Source organism: Urocitellus parryii, chromosome 10, assembly GCF_045843805.1.
Source record: "Urocitellus parryii isolate mUroPar1 chromosome 10, mUroPar1.hap1, whole genome shotgun sequence".
Taxonomy (NCBI): domain Eukaryota; kingdom Metazoa; phylum Chordata; class Mammalia; order Rodentia; family Sciuridae; genus Urocitellus; species Urocitellus parryii.
Window position 1 is genome coordinate 45,241,613 of NC_135540.1, and position 15,692 is coordinate 45,257,304.

General features: G+C 33.9%; 1 protein-coding gene across 1 annotated transcript in view; it reads right to left on the minus strand.

Annotated features, from left to right (window-relative positions):
- The window catches only part of Stpg2 (sperm tail PG-rich repeat containing 2), a 522,341-nt gene that overhangs the window by 492,957 nt on the left and 13,692 nt on the right, over positions 1 to 15,692 (minus strand). The window contains exons 4-5 of the mRNA XM_077803111.1: positions 13,844 to 13,995; positions 5,361 to 5,473 (exon numbers count right to left, since the gene is read on the minus strand). Of these exons, the coding sequence (XP_077659237.1) occupies positions 5,361 to 5,473; positions 13,844 to 13,995 (265 nt within the window). The remainder of the gene's footprint in view (positions 1 to 5,360; positions 5,474 to 13,843; positions 13,996 to 15,692) is intronic.

The following is a 15,692-nucleotide window of genomic DNA, read 5'->3' on the forward strand; positions in this document are numbered from 1 at the left end:
AAGAGACCCAGAAAAGCTAAAGCAACCCTTAGCAAAAAGAATGAAGCAGTTTCTAGTGTTATTACTAAAAAATAAATAAATAAAAATACAGATGTACCATTCATGTTAGGAAAGTAAAAAACTGAAAAGAACAATGGGCTAGAATATAAATTCCCAAAAACAAAGGCGTTGTTTTATTCCTTTTATTCTTAATTATTAGGTTCAGTATGATGCACAATAAATATTCAAACTGTTTGTTCAATGAATGAACTATAGCAGGGGAGTCTAAAGAAATAGCTATGTCCATTGCTGGGACACAGAGATGTCTGACTGTTTCAAGCAAAGTAATTGAATAGGTAATCATTATGGGTCTTTTCAGGAGAAAACTCGTGCTCTCAGAGAAAGAAGTAAGCAAAAATCAAGTTGGAATCCGTTTTAAAAATTAATCACAGGAAGAAATAACAGAATATGAGAACAACATGATGGTTGATCATTTTGCCTTCCATGGTAGTATAAACCAAAGATAAAGTTATTTTACCAGAAATTTACTAATTAATTTTTGTAAACCCTGAACTTAATGTTATAGATCTGATTCACAGTGAATGAAAATGCTTTTTAAAACCATCTTATAGTCAAAAGAATGAAGATCAGAGCCAGGGATAACATGAGGAATCCCTGGGTCATCATCTGACTTTTCATCTAATTTAAAATTAAGCACAGTATATGTTAGTACTTAGATATGACATGAGCTGTGTAATCAAACTGGCCTCACTTAAGTCCAGCTCTATCATGTAAATGGCCACATGATCTTGAATATGTTCTTTATCCTCTCTGATCCCTGGATTTTTCAATAACAAAATATACATATAACAATAGTAACCACAGAGACTTGTTAAGATTAAATGAGGTAGGCCCAGCAATCTGCCGAGTGACAGAGCTGCCACACGCACCTGCAGGGAACTCGGTCCTGCGACCCACCAGCAAGACAGGTCCAGCGGCCTGCTAAGGGGCAGGCCCGTCCCCTCCCCCAGTGCCTGCAAGGTAGGCGGGACTGTGACAACTGGCAGATCAGGCCCAGCAGCCTGCTGAGGGGCGGAGCCAGCCCCTCCCCCAATGCTCATACTCATATCAAATAAAATAGATTTCAAGCCAAAGTTAATCAAAAGGGATAAAGAGGGACACTACATACTGCTCAAGGGAACCATACACCAACAAGACATAACAATCATAAATATATATGCCCCAAACAATGGTGCTGCTATGTTCATCAAGCAAACTCTTCTCAAGTTCAAAAGTCTAACAGACCACCATACAATAATCATGGGAGACTTCAACACACCTCTCTTACCACTGGACAGATCTACCAAACAAAAGTTGAATAAAGAAACTATAGAACTCAATAACACAATTAACAACCTAGACTTAATTGACATATATAGACTATACCACCCAACATCAAGTAGTTACACTTTTTTCTCAGCAGCACATGGATCCTTCTCAAAAATAGATCATATATTATGTCACAGGGCAACTCTTAGACAATATAAAGGAGTAGAGATAATACCATGCATCTTATCTGATCATAATGGAATGAAACTGAAAATCAACGATAAAAGAAGGAAGGAAAAATCATGCATCACTTGGAGAATGAACAATAGGTTACTGAATGATCAATGGGTTTTAGAAGACATCAAGGAGGAAATTTAAAAATTCTTAGAGTTAAATGAAAACACAGATACAACATATCGGAATCTATGGGACACATTGAAAGCAGTTCTAAGAGGAAAATTCATTGCTTGGAGTTCATTCCTTAAAAAAAGAAAAAACCAACAAATAAATGATCTCATACTTCATCTCAAAATCCTAGAAAAAGAAGAGCAAAACAACAGCAAAAGAAGTAGAAGGCAAGAAATAATTAAAATCAGAGCTGAAATTAATGAAATCGAAACAAAAGAAACAATTGAAAAAATTGACAAAACTAAAAGTTGATTCTTTGAATAAATAAATAAAATTGACAGACCCTTAGCCATGCTAGCGAAGAGAAGAAGAGAGAGAACTCAAATTACTAGTATACGGGATGAAAAAGGCAAGATCACAACAGACACTTCAGAAATACAGAAGATAATCAGAAATTATTTTGAATCCTTATACTCCAATAAAATAGAAGATAGTGAAGGCATCGATAAATTTCTTAAATCATATAATCTGCCCAGATTGAGTCAGGAGGATATAGACAACCTAAACAGACCAATATCAATTGAGGAAATAGAAGAAACCATCAAAAGATTACCATCTAAGAAAAGCCCAGGATCGGATGGGTATACAGCAGAGTTTTACAAAACCTTTAAAGAGGAACTAATACCAATACTTTTCAAGCTATTTCAGGAAATAGAAAAAGAGGGAGAACTTCCAAATTCATTCTATGAGGCCAACATCACCCTGATTCCGAAACCAGACAAAGACACTTCAAAGAAAGAAAACTACAGACCAATATCTCTAATGAACCTTGACACAAAAATCCTCAATAAAATTCTGGCGAATCGGATACAAATATATATCAAAAAAATTGTGCACCATGATCAAGTAGGATTCATCCCTGGTATGCAAGGCTGGTTCAATATACGTAAATCAATAAATGTTATTAACCACATCAATAGACTTAAAAATAAGAACCATATGATCATCTCGATAGATGCGGAAAAAGCATTCGACAAAGTACAGCATCCCTTTATGTTCAAAACTCTAGAAAAACTAGGGATAACAGGAACATACCTCAACATTGTAAAAGCAATTTATGCGCAGGCTAGCATCATTCTGAATGGAGAAAAATTGAAGGCATTCCCTCTAAAATCTGGAACAAGACAGGGATGCCCTCTCTCACCACTTCTGTTCAACATAGTTCTCGAAACACTGGCCAGAGCAATCAGACAGACGAAAGAAATTAAAGGCATAAAAATAGGAAAAGAAGAACTTAAATTATCACTATTTGCAGATGACATGATTCTATACCTAGCAGACCCAAAAGGGTCTACAAAGAAACTATTAGAGCTAATAAATGAATTCAGCAAAGTGGCAGGTTATAAAATCAACACGCATAAATCAAAGGCATTCCTGTATATCAGCGACAAATCCTCTGAAATGGAAACGAGGACAACCACTCCGTTCACAATATCCTCAAAAAGAATAAAATACTTGGGAATCAACCTAACAAAAGAGGTGAAAGACTTATACAATGAAAACTACAGAACCCTAAAGAGAGAAATTGAAGAAGACCTTAGAAGATGGAAAAATATACCCTGTTCATGGATAGGCAGAACTAACATCATCAAAATGGCGATATTACCAAAAGTTCTCTATAGGTTTAATGCAATGCCAATCAAAATCCCAATGGCATTTCTTGTAGAAATAAAGAAAGCAATCATGAAATTCATATGGAAGAATAAAAGACCCAGAATAGCAAAAAACAATACTAAGCAGGAAGTGTGAATCAGGTGGTATAGCGATTCCAGATTTCAAACTATACTACAGAGCAATAGTAACAAAAACAGCATGGTACTGGTACCAAAACAGGCGGGTGGACCAATGGTACAGAATAGAGAACACAGAAACCAACCCACAAAACTACAACTTTCTTATATTTGATAAAGGGGCTAAAAGCATGCAATGGAGGAAGGATAGCATCTTCAAGAAATGGTGCTGGGAAAACTGGAAATCCATATGCAACAAAATGAAACTGAATCCCTTTCTCTCGCCATGCACAAAAGTTAACTCAAAATGGGTCAAGGAGCTTGATATCAAATCAGAGACACGGCATCTGATAGAAGAAAAAGTTGGCTACGACCTACATGCTGTGGGGTCGGGCTCCAAATTCCTCAATAGGACACCCATAGCACAAGAGTTAACATCTAGAATCAACAAATGGGACTTACTCAAACTAAAAAGTTTTTCTCAGCAAAAGAAACAATAAGAGAGGTAAATAGGGAGCCTACATCATGGGAACAAATCTTTACTCCTCACACTTCAGATAGAGCCCTAATATCCAGAGTATATAAAGAACTCAGAAAATTAGACAATAAGATAACAAATAACCCAATCAACAAATGGGCCAAGGACTTGAACAGACACTTCTCAGAGGAGGACATACAATCAATCAACAAGTACATGAAAAAATGCTCACCATCGCTAGCAGTCAGAGAAATGCAAATCAAAACTACCCTAAGATACCATCTCACTCCAGTAAGATTGGCAGCCATTAGGAAGTCAAACAACAATAAGTGCTGGCGAGGATGTGGGGAAAAGGGTACACTTGTACATTGTTGGTGGGACTGCAAATTGGTGCAGCCAATTTGGAAAGCAGTATGGAGATTTCTTGGAAAGCTGGGAATGGAACCACCATTTGACCCAGCTATTCCCCTTCTCGGTCTATTCCCTAAAGACCTAAAAAGAGCATGCTACAGGGACACTGCTACATCGATGTTCATAGCAGCACAATTCACAATAGCAAGACTGTGGAACCAACCTAGATGCCCTTCAATAGACGAATGGATAAAAAAAAATGTGGCATTTATACACAATGAAGTATTACTTTGCATTAAAAAATGACAAAATCATAGAATTTGGTGGGAAATGGATGGCATTAGAGCAGATTATGCTAAGCGAAGCTAGCCAAGCCCTAAAAAATAAATGCCAAATGTCTTCTTTGATATAAGGAGAGTAACTAAGAACAGACTATGGAAGAAGAGCACGAGAAGAAGACCAACATTAAACAAGGATGAGAGGTGGGAGGGAAAGGGAGAGAGAAGGGAAATTGCATGGAAATGGAAGGAGACCCTCAGGGTTATACAAAATTACATACAAGAGGAAGTGAGGGGAAAGGGAAAAATAATACAAGGGGGAGGAATGAATTACAGTAGTGGGGGTAGAGAGAGAAGAGGGGAGGGGAGGGGAGGGGAGGGGAGGGGGGATAGTAGAGGATAGGAAAAGCAGCAGAATACAACAGACATGAGTATATCAATATGTAAATCAATGGAAGTGTAACTGATGTGATTCTGCAAGCTGTATATGGGGTAAAATGGGAGTTCATAACCCACTTGAATCAAAATGTGAAATATGATATATCAAGAACTATGTAATGTTTTGAACAACCAATAATAAAAAAAAGAAAAAAAAAAGATTAAATGAGGTAATACACATAAAATAAATGGTACAGAATCTGACTCATTAAAAAAACAATAGTTTTAAATAGGTTATTCCAAAATACAACATTTCTTTGAGTTCTTCATATTAATTTACCTTTATTAACTAAATAGCCTAGTCTAAATTAGATCAATTTATACTCAAGAACTACATTAAAGACAAAAATTTTTTACACCTATACTTACTGGATTATATCATACTCTCCAGGGCCAGGACCAGACACTTTAGGGAACTCTAGTCTTCCTGTAGAGTTGCCAAAATGTATGCCTTTGTATTTCAAAGTTGCATTGGAAACACCCTAAAAAAAACAAAAGTAAAGATGAGACATAGTTTAAATATGTTCTGAAACAAGGTTCAAATTTTACTTAAGTCTAAATCTAAAGCTAGGGTAGCCTTGGTCAAAAGGGTTCCATTGGTAAATGCTATGTTCTTTCACAGATCCCAAGCTAAGTTGTCACTAAGGTGCCCCATCCCATTCCTGAATCAGCCAGAATTCTCAGAGAAATGCCTCACACATATCCTCAACCAATTTGAATAGCTGTGCTCTTGGCAGTAGAGTCAATACTCTAAATAACAGAGGTCAATGAAATTAGCTTCCCATCTTTAATAAAAGGAAGGGAAAGAATTGTATTATTTAGAGAAAGAAAAAGCCTATTGAAAATTACTTTAATTAAACAGAGAAAATGCAAACATTACCAACAGATATTAGACAATTTCTAACTCCCTGGTATTTTTAAATATGTTCATGTAAACTTTTCAAAGAGTAACAAATAGTAAATGATAAATTAAAATAATAACTAGTTTATTTTATACTAATGTTTGAGGACAGAATCAGTCTTTTTAATACCAAATAATTTGTAACATGAGAAATCAACCATTATTTTTCCTTTACTTCCACTATAATAAGTGCCAAAATTATGCATGAACCACAAAAATTAAAGGACCTGGTTTCTACAGAAACTAAAATAATGAAGTACAATGCAATAATAGTAGCACCTCTTTAAGGAATTTTCTCTTGAACTAATACTTACTTCATAAAGCAACCATAAATTTTTTTTAAAAAAACTCATTTTTAACTAATAGTAGAAGAAACTCTAGTTTATTTTTTTTCAATGCATTCGAAAAACTATGTTTATAAAAATACAGCATTAAAACAAGCTTGGATTAGTAAAACAGTATATATTGAATAAAATTAACATAATGTATAGTGTCAAGTATTCTGGTTGATTATTTTAATGCAGTAGAATCAACTTCTGTCAATTATCATTATAAATAATATTAATGAAGTAAATGGCAAATATTAGTGATAAAAAGCATAAATTCAGTTCAAACTCATACCCCTTCACCTCAACCCAAAATTTCAAAAGTACATAAAATAAGCACAAATTATCAGGCTTAAAAAGAGAAAATATCATAAAGTAGTATTGATTTGCATTTCTGTTATTGATAGAGATGATGAACATTTTTTCATATATTTGTTCAGAATGGCAGCTATTATGAAGACAAATAACAATAAGTGTTGGTGAGGATGTGGGGAAAAAAGGTACACTCATACATTGCTGGTGGGACTGCAAATTGTTGCAGCCAATATGGAAGCATTATGGAGATTCCTTGGAAATCGGGGAATAAAACCACCATTTGACCCAGCTATCCATCTTCTCGAACTATCATCTCCCAAAGGGCTTAAAAATAGCATACTACAGGGACACAGCCACATCAATGCTTATAGCAGCAAAATTCACAATAGCTAAACTGTGGAGCCAACCTAGATGCCCTTCAGTGGATGAATGGAGAAAAAAAATGTGGCATATATACACAATGAAATTTTACTCAGCAATAAAAAAGAATAAAATCATGGCATTTGCGGTTTAATGGATAGCACTGGAGAAGATAATGCTAATAAGTGAAGTTTGCCAATCCAAAAAAAAAAAAATGCCGAATGTTTTCTCTGATATAAGGAAGCTGACTCATAGTGGGGTAGGAAGGGGGAACATGGGAGGAAGAGATGAATTCTAGATAGGGAAGAGGGGAGGAAGGGAGAGGAAGAAGGCAGGGGATTAGCAAGGATGGTGGAATGTGATGGACATCATTATCCAAAGAACATGTATGAAGACAATAATTGGGTGTCAACCTACTTTATATACAAACAGAGATATGAAAAATTGTGGTATATATGTGTAATAAGAATTGTAATGCAAAAAAAACCAAGTACATGAAATTAAAAAAAACCAAATACATGAATTGGCATGAACATACTTTATACAAAGATATGAAAAGTTGTGCTCTACATATGTAATAAAAATTGTATTACATTCTGCTGTCGTGTATTTAAAAAATAAAATCAATTAAAACATAGAAAATATCATTCACATGAGAGACACTTTAAGGAATTTCTATAAGATGCAGAACAATAGAGACTGGAACCAGAAAAGGAATCTACTACATGTGAAAGGAACCTCAGTGGAACTCTTATTAACATCCCCAGAAAGACAGAAACTGGAGAAAATGATAGACTCCTGGACTGTGAGTAGGCAGCAATCTCTAGTTAGAAAGACACCACTCTAAATGCTATGGGATTCAACAACAAAATACAAACAGAAGCTGGCACAGCTGGATGTTAGAGCTAAAGGTAAAGGAACACAGAGTCACCAACTATGTCCAGGTAGGATTCAGACATATATTGGGATGTTTTGGAACTAAGAGCAAACCAATCAGAAGGTGAATGTGAAAACTAATCCACTGTTAATCATAATGACTTTTCACCCAGTGAGAAAATATTTGTGTCAAAAGAGTGGCAACACCAAACACTAAGAATTTTCTGTTGACTGAATTTACCTCCTAACACAGACTGGATTTATGCCTGTATTCTTGCAGTATGCAATTATGCTATGAAGAAAAATCTAAAAGAATGTTTCATTAAAAGCATTGCTACTTTTAAACCCTTCTATTAGAGTATAAGGAAAGAAGGGTATTATCCTCCTCACTTCACCCCAGCTCAACCTGCAGTTTTAGCTGTGCTAGAGAACACTGATGGAAATGCCCAGCAGAGAGCACCATCTAGCAAGAGACTGAAAAGCCTGGTGGAGCTACTGCTGTACTGAGTGCAAACAAACTTATTCAAGAGCATGGCTGGGACAGCCCCTGAGGACTTCTAGAAATACTTGGGAAAGGGAACTGTGTGGAAGGCTTGAGGTCCTCTACATTAGTAAGTAGATTAAAAAAAAAAAAACCTGATGCTTGACCAATAAACAAACATTAATGTTTGTTGTTATTATTTTCTTCATTCCTTGTAATCCAATGAAGCATGAAAGATGTGTTATATAAATAAAAAGGATGAATCCTTATTTCTTTTAGAAATATTTCCAGCATTGTACATGCTATCAGTGTGCTTAGATTATTACCTACAGATTTCTTCTACTGCATTATAACATAAAGAACAGAGAGGTATTTTCCCCTCCTTACTAAGGACATTTAGTTTTAACACCATGAGTGATGGATGATTTAGTCCTATAAATCACTATATCAAAGTAAGATATTGTTGTTATTATTATTGTAAGTAGGGATTCTAATTAATACATGATTCTGAAGCTTAACCCCTTCCCTGTCAGATCCTTGAAAGACTATGGCTATGAATAAAAACTTGAATAATTCAAAGAACTATCCCACCAAACTTTGTAAGACATTTATACACACACACACACACACACACACACACACACACACACACACACCACAGTTTTGGGAATCCTAATAATAACCATGATGAATGAAATAAGATAGATGAACATCCAAAGGGTCTGGGGTTGCAGACGCAAATGCTGTAACACATAGCTGAATGGCACACAAAAGTGGCAGAGCCTGACATATTCAGCACAGAAGCAGATACTAGTAGACATATACTAACACAAACCAGGGCATCCATTGGAGCAGCTGAAAAGCAGCTTGTTGCTAAAAGGTCAGTGCTGCGTTCAGACTATTACATTCAATAGAACTTGAAGACACAGTACCTCACCACACAACCCTTTCTTTTTGCTAAAACTACACAGGATGTTTTGATGATAGAAAGAAAATATTTGCCATTTATATTGTACTTTATTTTTACTTAGAAATAAAGCAGAATTTCATTAATTGTTCCACATACCTAATATATTTACTGTAGTCTACAGATTTGTCAAAAAAGTCAGTATTTTAAAAGAGCATTGTGTTAAGTCACCTTTTCTATCTTTTTTTTTAGCCTAAAACATCAAGTTAAGCTTATTTTCCCCCAGTGCTAAGGATCAAATAAAAGGCTTTCTTCATGCTAAGCAAGTATTCTAACACTGAACTATACCCCCAGGCCCATGGTAAGCTTTTATAGTAACTATTTTAACACAGCAATTCAGGATCTTGAGGAGAATTATGTCAGATAAGATTTTTTCAGTTGAATTTACATTATTGAGATTTTATGGTTCAGAAATTGAACAATTATAAAAGTAATAGAGTCAAAGGAAAGATCACATATGTACGCATATATGTATATGTGCATAAATACACACATAAAAACTCAAGACTTTAGTAAACTCCTTTCTTTGTATACAATAAAATTAATTACATTTAAACCATGTGAGCTGATGACTACTTAACTCACTAACCTTTACAGTACTCAAGTAAATGATATTTAATTTAAAAACCTCTTAAAAATATAGACAAAACTGCAGAACAAATTGGTACACTCAATTCTAAATCACACCCTGTATTACATCAAGAAGTGTTGACGGTGCTCACTTCAAGGTCATTGTCAACTTGGAAAGTCATTAGCAAATAAAATATGACTTAATTGAAGCAAACTCAGCTTGGAGCTGCATTATTTTAAATGAACACTATAATAAAATTTGAAGAAGAATTACTAACTGCTACTCTCGTTGACAATTAAATGAATGAAGAAGGGACTTCATAACTTTTACCCCCAATCCTTTCATAATTAAATATGAAAGTAGGATTTGTGAAAAATTGGAAGTCCCAAAGAGCATCAATTTAAACACTAATGGACTGCTTTTCAGTTAGGCCGTGCACAGGTAGCTCACAGCATGCTATCATTACTAAATGTCAGTATCATAATTCTAACTGCCAACCTTGCTTGTGAAATCCACCCCTGAAAAAATTTACATCTAACAGTTTCCTGGGTATTTCTGAAAAATGATAAAAAACTAAATTTTATCACTTAAAATATTATATAAAACAATGTATCTTTACAAATTAAATGTTGCTAAAGTTTTTGTAAAACACTTGATTCTATATTTAAGGTTTATCAGATTCCTTCAGTAGATGTGACTCACCAGTTAGAGAAGAACCACAATAAATACTCATCTTTTAGATTATTTTCTTTATTTTCTACTAATAATTTATATCTGGAAACTGAGCCCACATACAGTGTTATCTTAAAATGTACATAAAGGGCTCCACAGAATTATCAGAAATGTAAATAAGATTTGATTTAACATTACTAAAGTATTACTTATGCAGTAGTCTGTGAAAAACTGTTATTCTGCAGGAGAAACAGAAGAAAATAAAGCTGTTAGCCACTAAGCTTCGCCACCCACCCTCTTATTTCTCTCTCAAGTTCAAGATGGGGATTTCACAAAACATCAAAGTTCAATTCCAATTAAACTTTACTGAATCTTCCTGAATATTAAAAACTGACTTTAATTTGTATGTTAATCTATGTTTTATGTGTTTTTTAAATTAAATTTGGATTTTTATTCTAGGAAGTATAAACTAGATTGATGCAAAATTACTAAAACAGATTATCTAATAAATTGGCCCTATTAATATTAATGTTATGTAATAAATTTTCTTCTTCTTTCTGTCTGAATAATTCGTCCAGAAAGAAATCAAGTTTATATATCAAAGTAATGCTTAGTCATATGGGGAAAAGGTTTTATATATATAAAGAAGCTTGGAGGCATTATTTAGGCCTTCTAATTAATGATACATTATTCCAAATCAAAGAAATAATTTATATAGAAAATATAATTTTAGAGCAAGAACTATATTTGATATTTAAGTTAAGAGGAATCAGGGAATTACTTAAGTTAAAGCCAAATATTTATGGCTATTGTGAAAACTAAATACTAATTTGAGTATATCAAACTACAGTTTTCTCAAGAATATTTCTGATAAGGCAATTAAGCAAAAAGAGGCTAAATAATTTGACAATGAGCCATTAACTATTAAGTAATGGACTCAAGAAACAAACACAGGCAGCCTGGCTCCATTACACCGCTGCTCATAACTTGTCTTTCACCTTGTAAAAAATATCCTGATATCAGGACCACTGCACTTTTATCGAGTTCACTGTAATTTTTACAAAAATGATCTCTGTTGTTCTCTTAGGCATATCTTAATCAAACATCTAAGATACTTGCCACTGTCTATTGATGAGAACTAATAATTAGTTATTATTAACAGGTGATAGGCTTGTCAAGGCCTGAAAGAACAGGTCTGGCAAAGAAAGGGAATGTGAAGTATTCTTGAGACTAAAGTCTCATTACCAGAAAGGAGTAGGAACTCTCAGGGGGAAGAAAAAAATTATTATACAATTTATAAGGTCCTTTACTCTATTTTACCAGAAGTAACCAGTTTCTTCAAAAGTTTCATAGTGTAGAAAGTTCACTATGTCTTAAAATATTCACCTATATTTGAACAAAAAATATATCATTTCTAATTTTTTACATAATAGGAATCAAAGCATTACAAAAGTTAAATAACATTCTTATGTATTTATCTTACCATTCTTTAATTATTTGTGTGAATTTGAGTTACTAGCTAATAACTTTTCATTTCAGCCTAAACTTTTTAGTATTCCTTGTAAATAAAAAAATTTTTTCCATTTCCACTTATTTGGGAATGTCTTAGTTTTCATTAATTTTCATAGAATAGTTTCACTTATAATAAAATTCATGATTGACAGTATTTTCCCTCACTTTGATTATATCATCCCACATATTGTAGTCTAGATATGAGGTATCCCCAAAAGCTCCTGTGTTAATGCAAGAATGTTCAGCACGAAATTATTAGATTATGAGAGTTATAACCTAATCAGTGGATTGCGCCATTTGGTTGGTTAAACACTTGAAAGGACTACTTTACTGTGTGGTAACTGCGTGCAGGTGGGGCCTGCCTGAAGGAGGTGGGTCAATGAGGGTCAATAATCCCTTGAGGATTATTTCTTATCCCCAGCTCCTCCTTTTCTCTGCTTCCTGGCTACCATGGGGTGAGTAGTTTTCCTCCAGCATTTCCCTTCTGCCAGGATGTTCTGCACCACCTCAAGCCCAGCGTAATGGAGATGGCTGACCATGGATTGAACCTCTGAAAAAGAGAACTCAAAATAAAATTTTTCACCTCTAAGTTGTTCTTTGTCAAGTATTTTATTCACAGTCACAAAAAGATAACACACTACAGCCATCGGTAGCTCCCAATGTTAATCACTAATCACATCTCTTTGTATTTATCCTAGTAGGAGTTTGTTGAGTTTCTTGTATGGATAGATTAATATTTTTCATCATATTGGAAATGCTTTCAAGCATTATTTTTTCAATATTCTTTATTCCCTTTCCTCTCTTTCTCCTCTCCTTAGAATTCCCATTATGCCTATGTTATGTTCGATGTCAACCACAGGTCTCTAAAACTATGTATATTCTTCTTCATCCTATTTTCTTTCTGTTCATCAAATTGCATAATATCAACTTACTTGTCTCCAAGTTGATTATTTCCTCTACTAGTTCAAATCTGCTGTTGGATTCCTGTATCAAATTTTTCATTTCCACTATGATCTTTTCAATTCTAAAATTTCTACTTGTTTTCTTTCTCTATAATGTCAATCTCTTCTTTAATGATACTATTTGGTATATACTGTTTTTACATTACACTTCCGTTTAGTTCTTTAGACATAGTTTCTTTTAGTTCTTTGAACATATTTTAAATAGCTGGTTTAAAGACTTGGTTTAGTAAGTCCAACATTCTGGCCTCCTCAATAACAGTTTCTCTTACAGTATATAAGCCATATTTTAATTCTCAGTGTTTCATAAATTTTTGTTGAAAACAGACATGTTTTATAATATAATGTGTCAACTATGAAAATCAGAAATCTATCCTTCCTCAGAGTTTGTTGCTTGTTTTAATGTTTTGCCTGTACTCCTTCTCTAAATTCTTTATTCTCTGCCACGTGTACCCATTGATGCCATTTTTTTGTTGCATCATCTGTTTTTCATATATTACATAAATTACAATAGAAATATTTTAAGAAAAAAGCTCTTAACAATTTGAAGGATATCATACCCCAAACTTATATATATATTTATTTTTATGTGGTGCTGAGGATCGAACCCAGTGCCTTACACATGCTAGGCAAGCACTCTGCCACAGTGAGATTATGTTAGTCTCTTTGTTAGTAAAATACAGCCTTGTGACTGAGCTTTAGCCTTGCTTACAGAAACCTCTCACTCACAATCCTTCATACACTTCTGCTAGCTGAATATAGATTCCCATATGCATAAGAAAAAGAAATTCAACTGTATGAAGCCACTGAAATTTGAAGTCTATTTCTACTGCAGTTAGTGTTACATGAATTGAAACATATACAATTATAAACTAATTTCCAAACTTTCATTCTGAAATGTATTATACTTACAAATTGAGGTTTGTAGTACGCTGGCCCAAGTGTGGGATCACTAGCAGGTGGAAAGCGTTTTATAATACTTCCATCTTCATTAATATTATAACCATATGACTTTCCACAAGAAGGAATTGAAGGAACATCAACACTTCTGTTAATTGTAGGTGCTCTTGAAATTTTCTTTAAGGAAAACATTTTATGATTTTTCATTCAAAGGCAAGCACAAGGGAATAAAAAAAATATTAAATTTCTAAAAAGGCAACTATTAAATATTGACCTAATAAATAAATAAAGCCAAAAATGTTTGCTCAGTAAAAGTAACTTAGAGGAGTGAATTCAAGTCTCCATGTATAAACAATGAGAATATATACTATTATTATTGAAGCTATCATAAGAGGATTCTCTCTCATTTGCAACTTGCTTAGTAAAGCAAAAATTATTAATTCAAAAAGAAAAAAAATGCCACACAAACACTATTATAGTACCTGCCATAGAAAAACAAACTTTTTATTTTTCAATAATATTTCCTGACTTCATTCCTTGAAACTCCTAATTTATCTCCATATTACTGTTGTCTTGTATAAATACACTAATTATGAAGGCTACATAGCAGAAAAATGTCTACAATATAATGTTGCATGGAAATAGAAACAAAAAAGTGATTTTAATGATATTTTGAGATTAATTACCAAGTTGTACTTTCAAATGGTGTTTTTGGCATGTCAAGGCTTTCCAAAATACAGCCCTTATCTCCTTCCTCACCCCATCCTCCTGCTGCTTTCCCTTAAATCCTGTACTACAAATGTTCCAAAGAACTCTGTACTGCTCTGAACATATCACGCTACTAAACACCTCAATATCTTCATTCATGTGGATTTATCAATCTTAATGTTTTTAACTACTTAATGAATCATGCTTTTTTCTTTTTCCTTTTTTCTTTTACTGGTTCTTTTTAGTTATACATGACAGCAGAATCCATTTTGATAAAATTATAAATGCATGCAATATATCTTATTCTAATTAGGGCCCTATTCCTGTGGATGCACACAATGGTAAGATTGATTGTGGTATATTCATATATGTACATAGGAAAATTATGTCAGATTCTTTTCATTGGATTTTTTATTCCTATCCCACCTCTCTTCCATTCATTCCCCTTGATCTAATCTTATGAACTTCTATTCTTCCCCTTTGGTTTAGTTGCACAATCAGATAAAATATTTGCTATTTATTTATTTATTTGTTTGTTTGTTTGTTTTGGATTAGCTTATTTCACTTAGCACAGTAGTTTCCAAATCCTTCCATTTACCAGAAAATGTCATAAAATTTCCTTCTTTTATTTATTTATTTATTTTAACACCAGGGATTGAACTCAGGTACACTTAACCACTGAGCGACATTCCCAACCATTTTTACATTTTATTTTAGAGAGTCTTGGTAAGTTGCTTAGGGACTAAGTTGCTGAGGCTGACTTTAAACTCGCTATCCTCCTGCCTCAGTGTCCTAAGCCACTGGGATTAAAAGTGTGCACCACTGCACGAGCTTATTCTTCTTTATGAAATAGTAATATTCATTGTGTATATATACCACAATTTCTTTATCCATTCATCTGTTGATGGGCATCTAGGTTGGTTCCATATCTTACCTATTGTGAACTGTGCTGCTATAAACACTGATGTGGCTCTGTCACTGTAGTATGCACATTTTAACTCCTTTGGATATACACCAAGTAATGGGATAACTGGGTCAAATGATGGTTTCATTCCTAGTTTTTTGTTTTTTGGGTTTTTTTGAAAAATCTCCATATTGTTTTCCAGAGTTGCACCAATTTGCAGCCCCACCAGCAATTTTCCCTACATCCTCA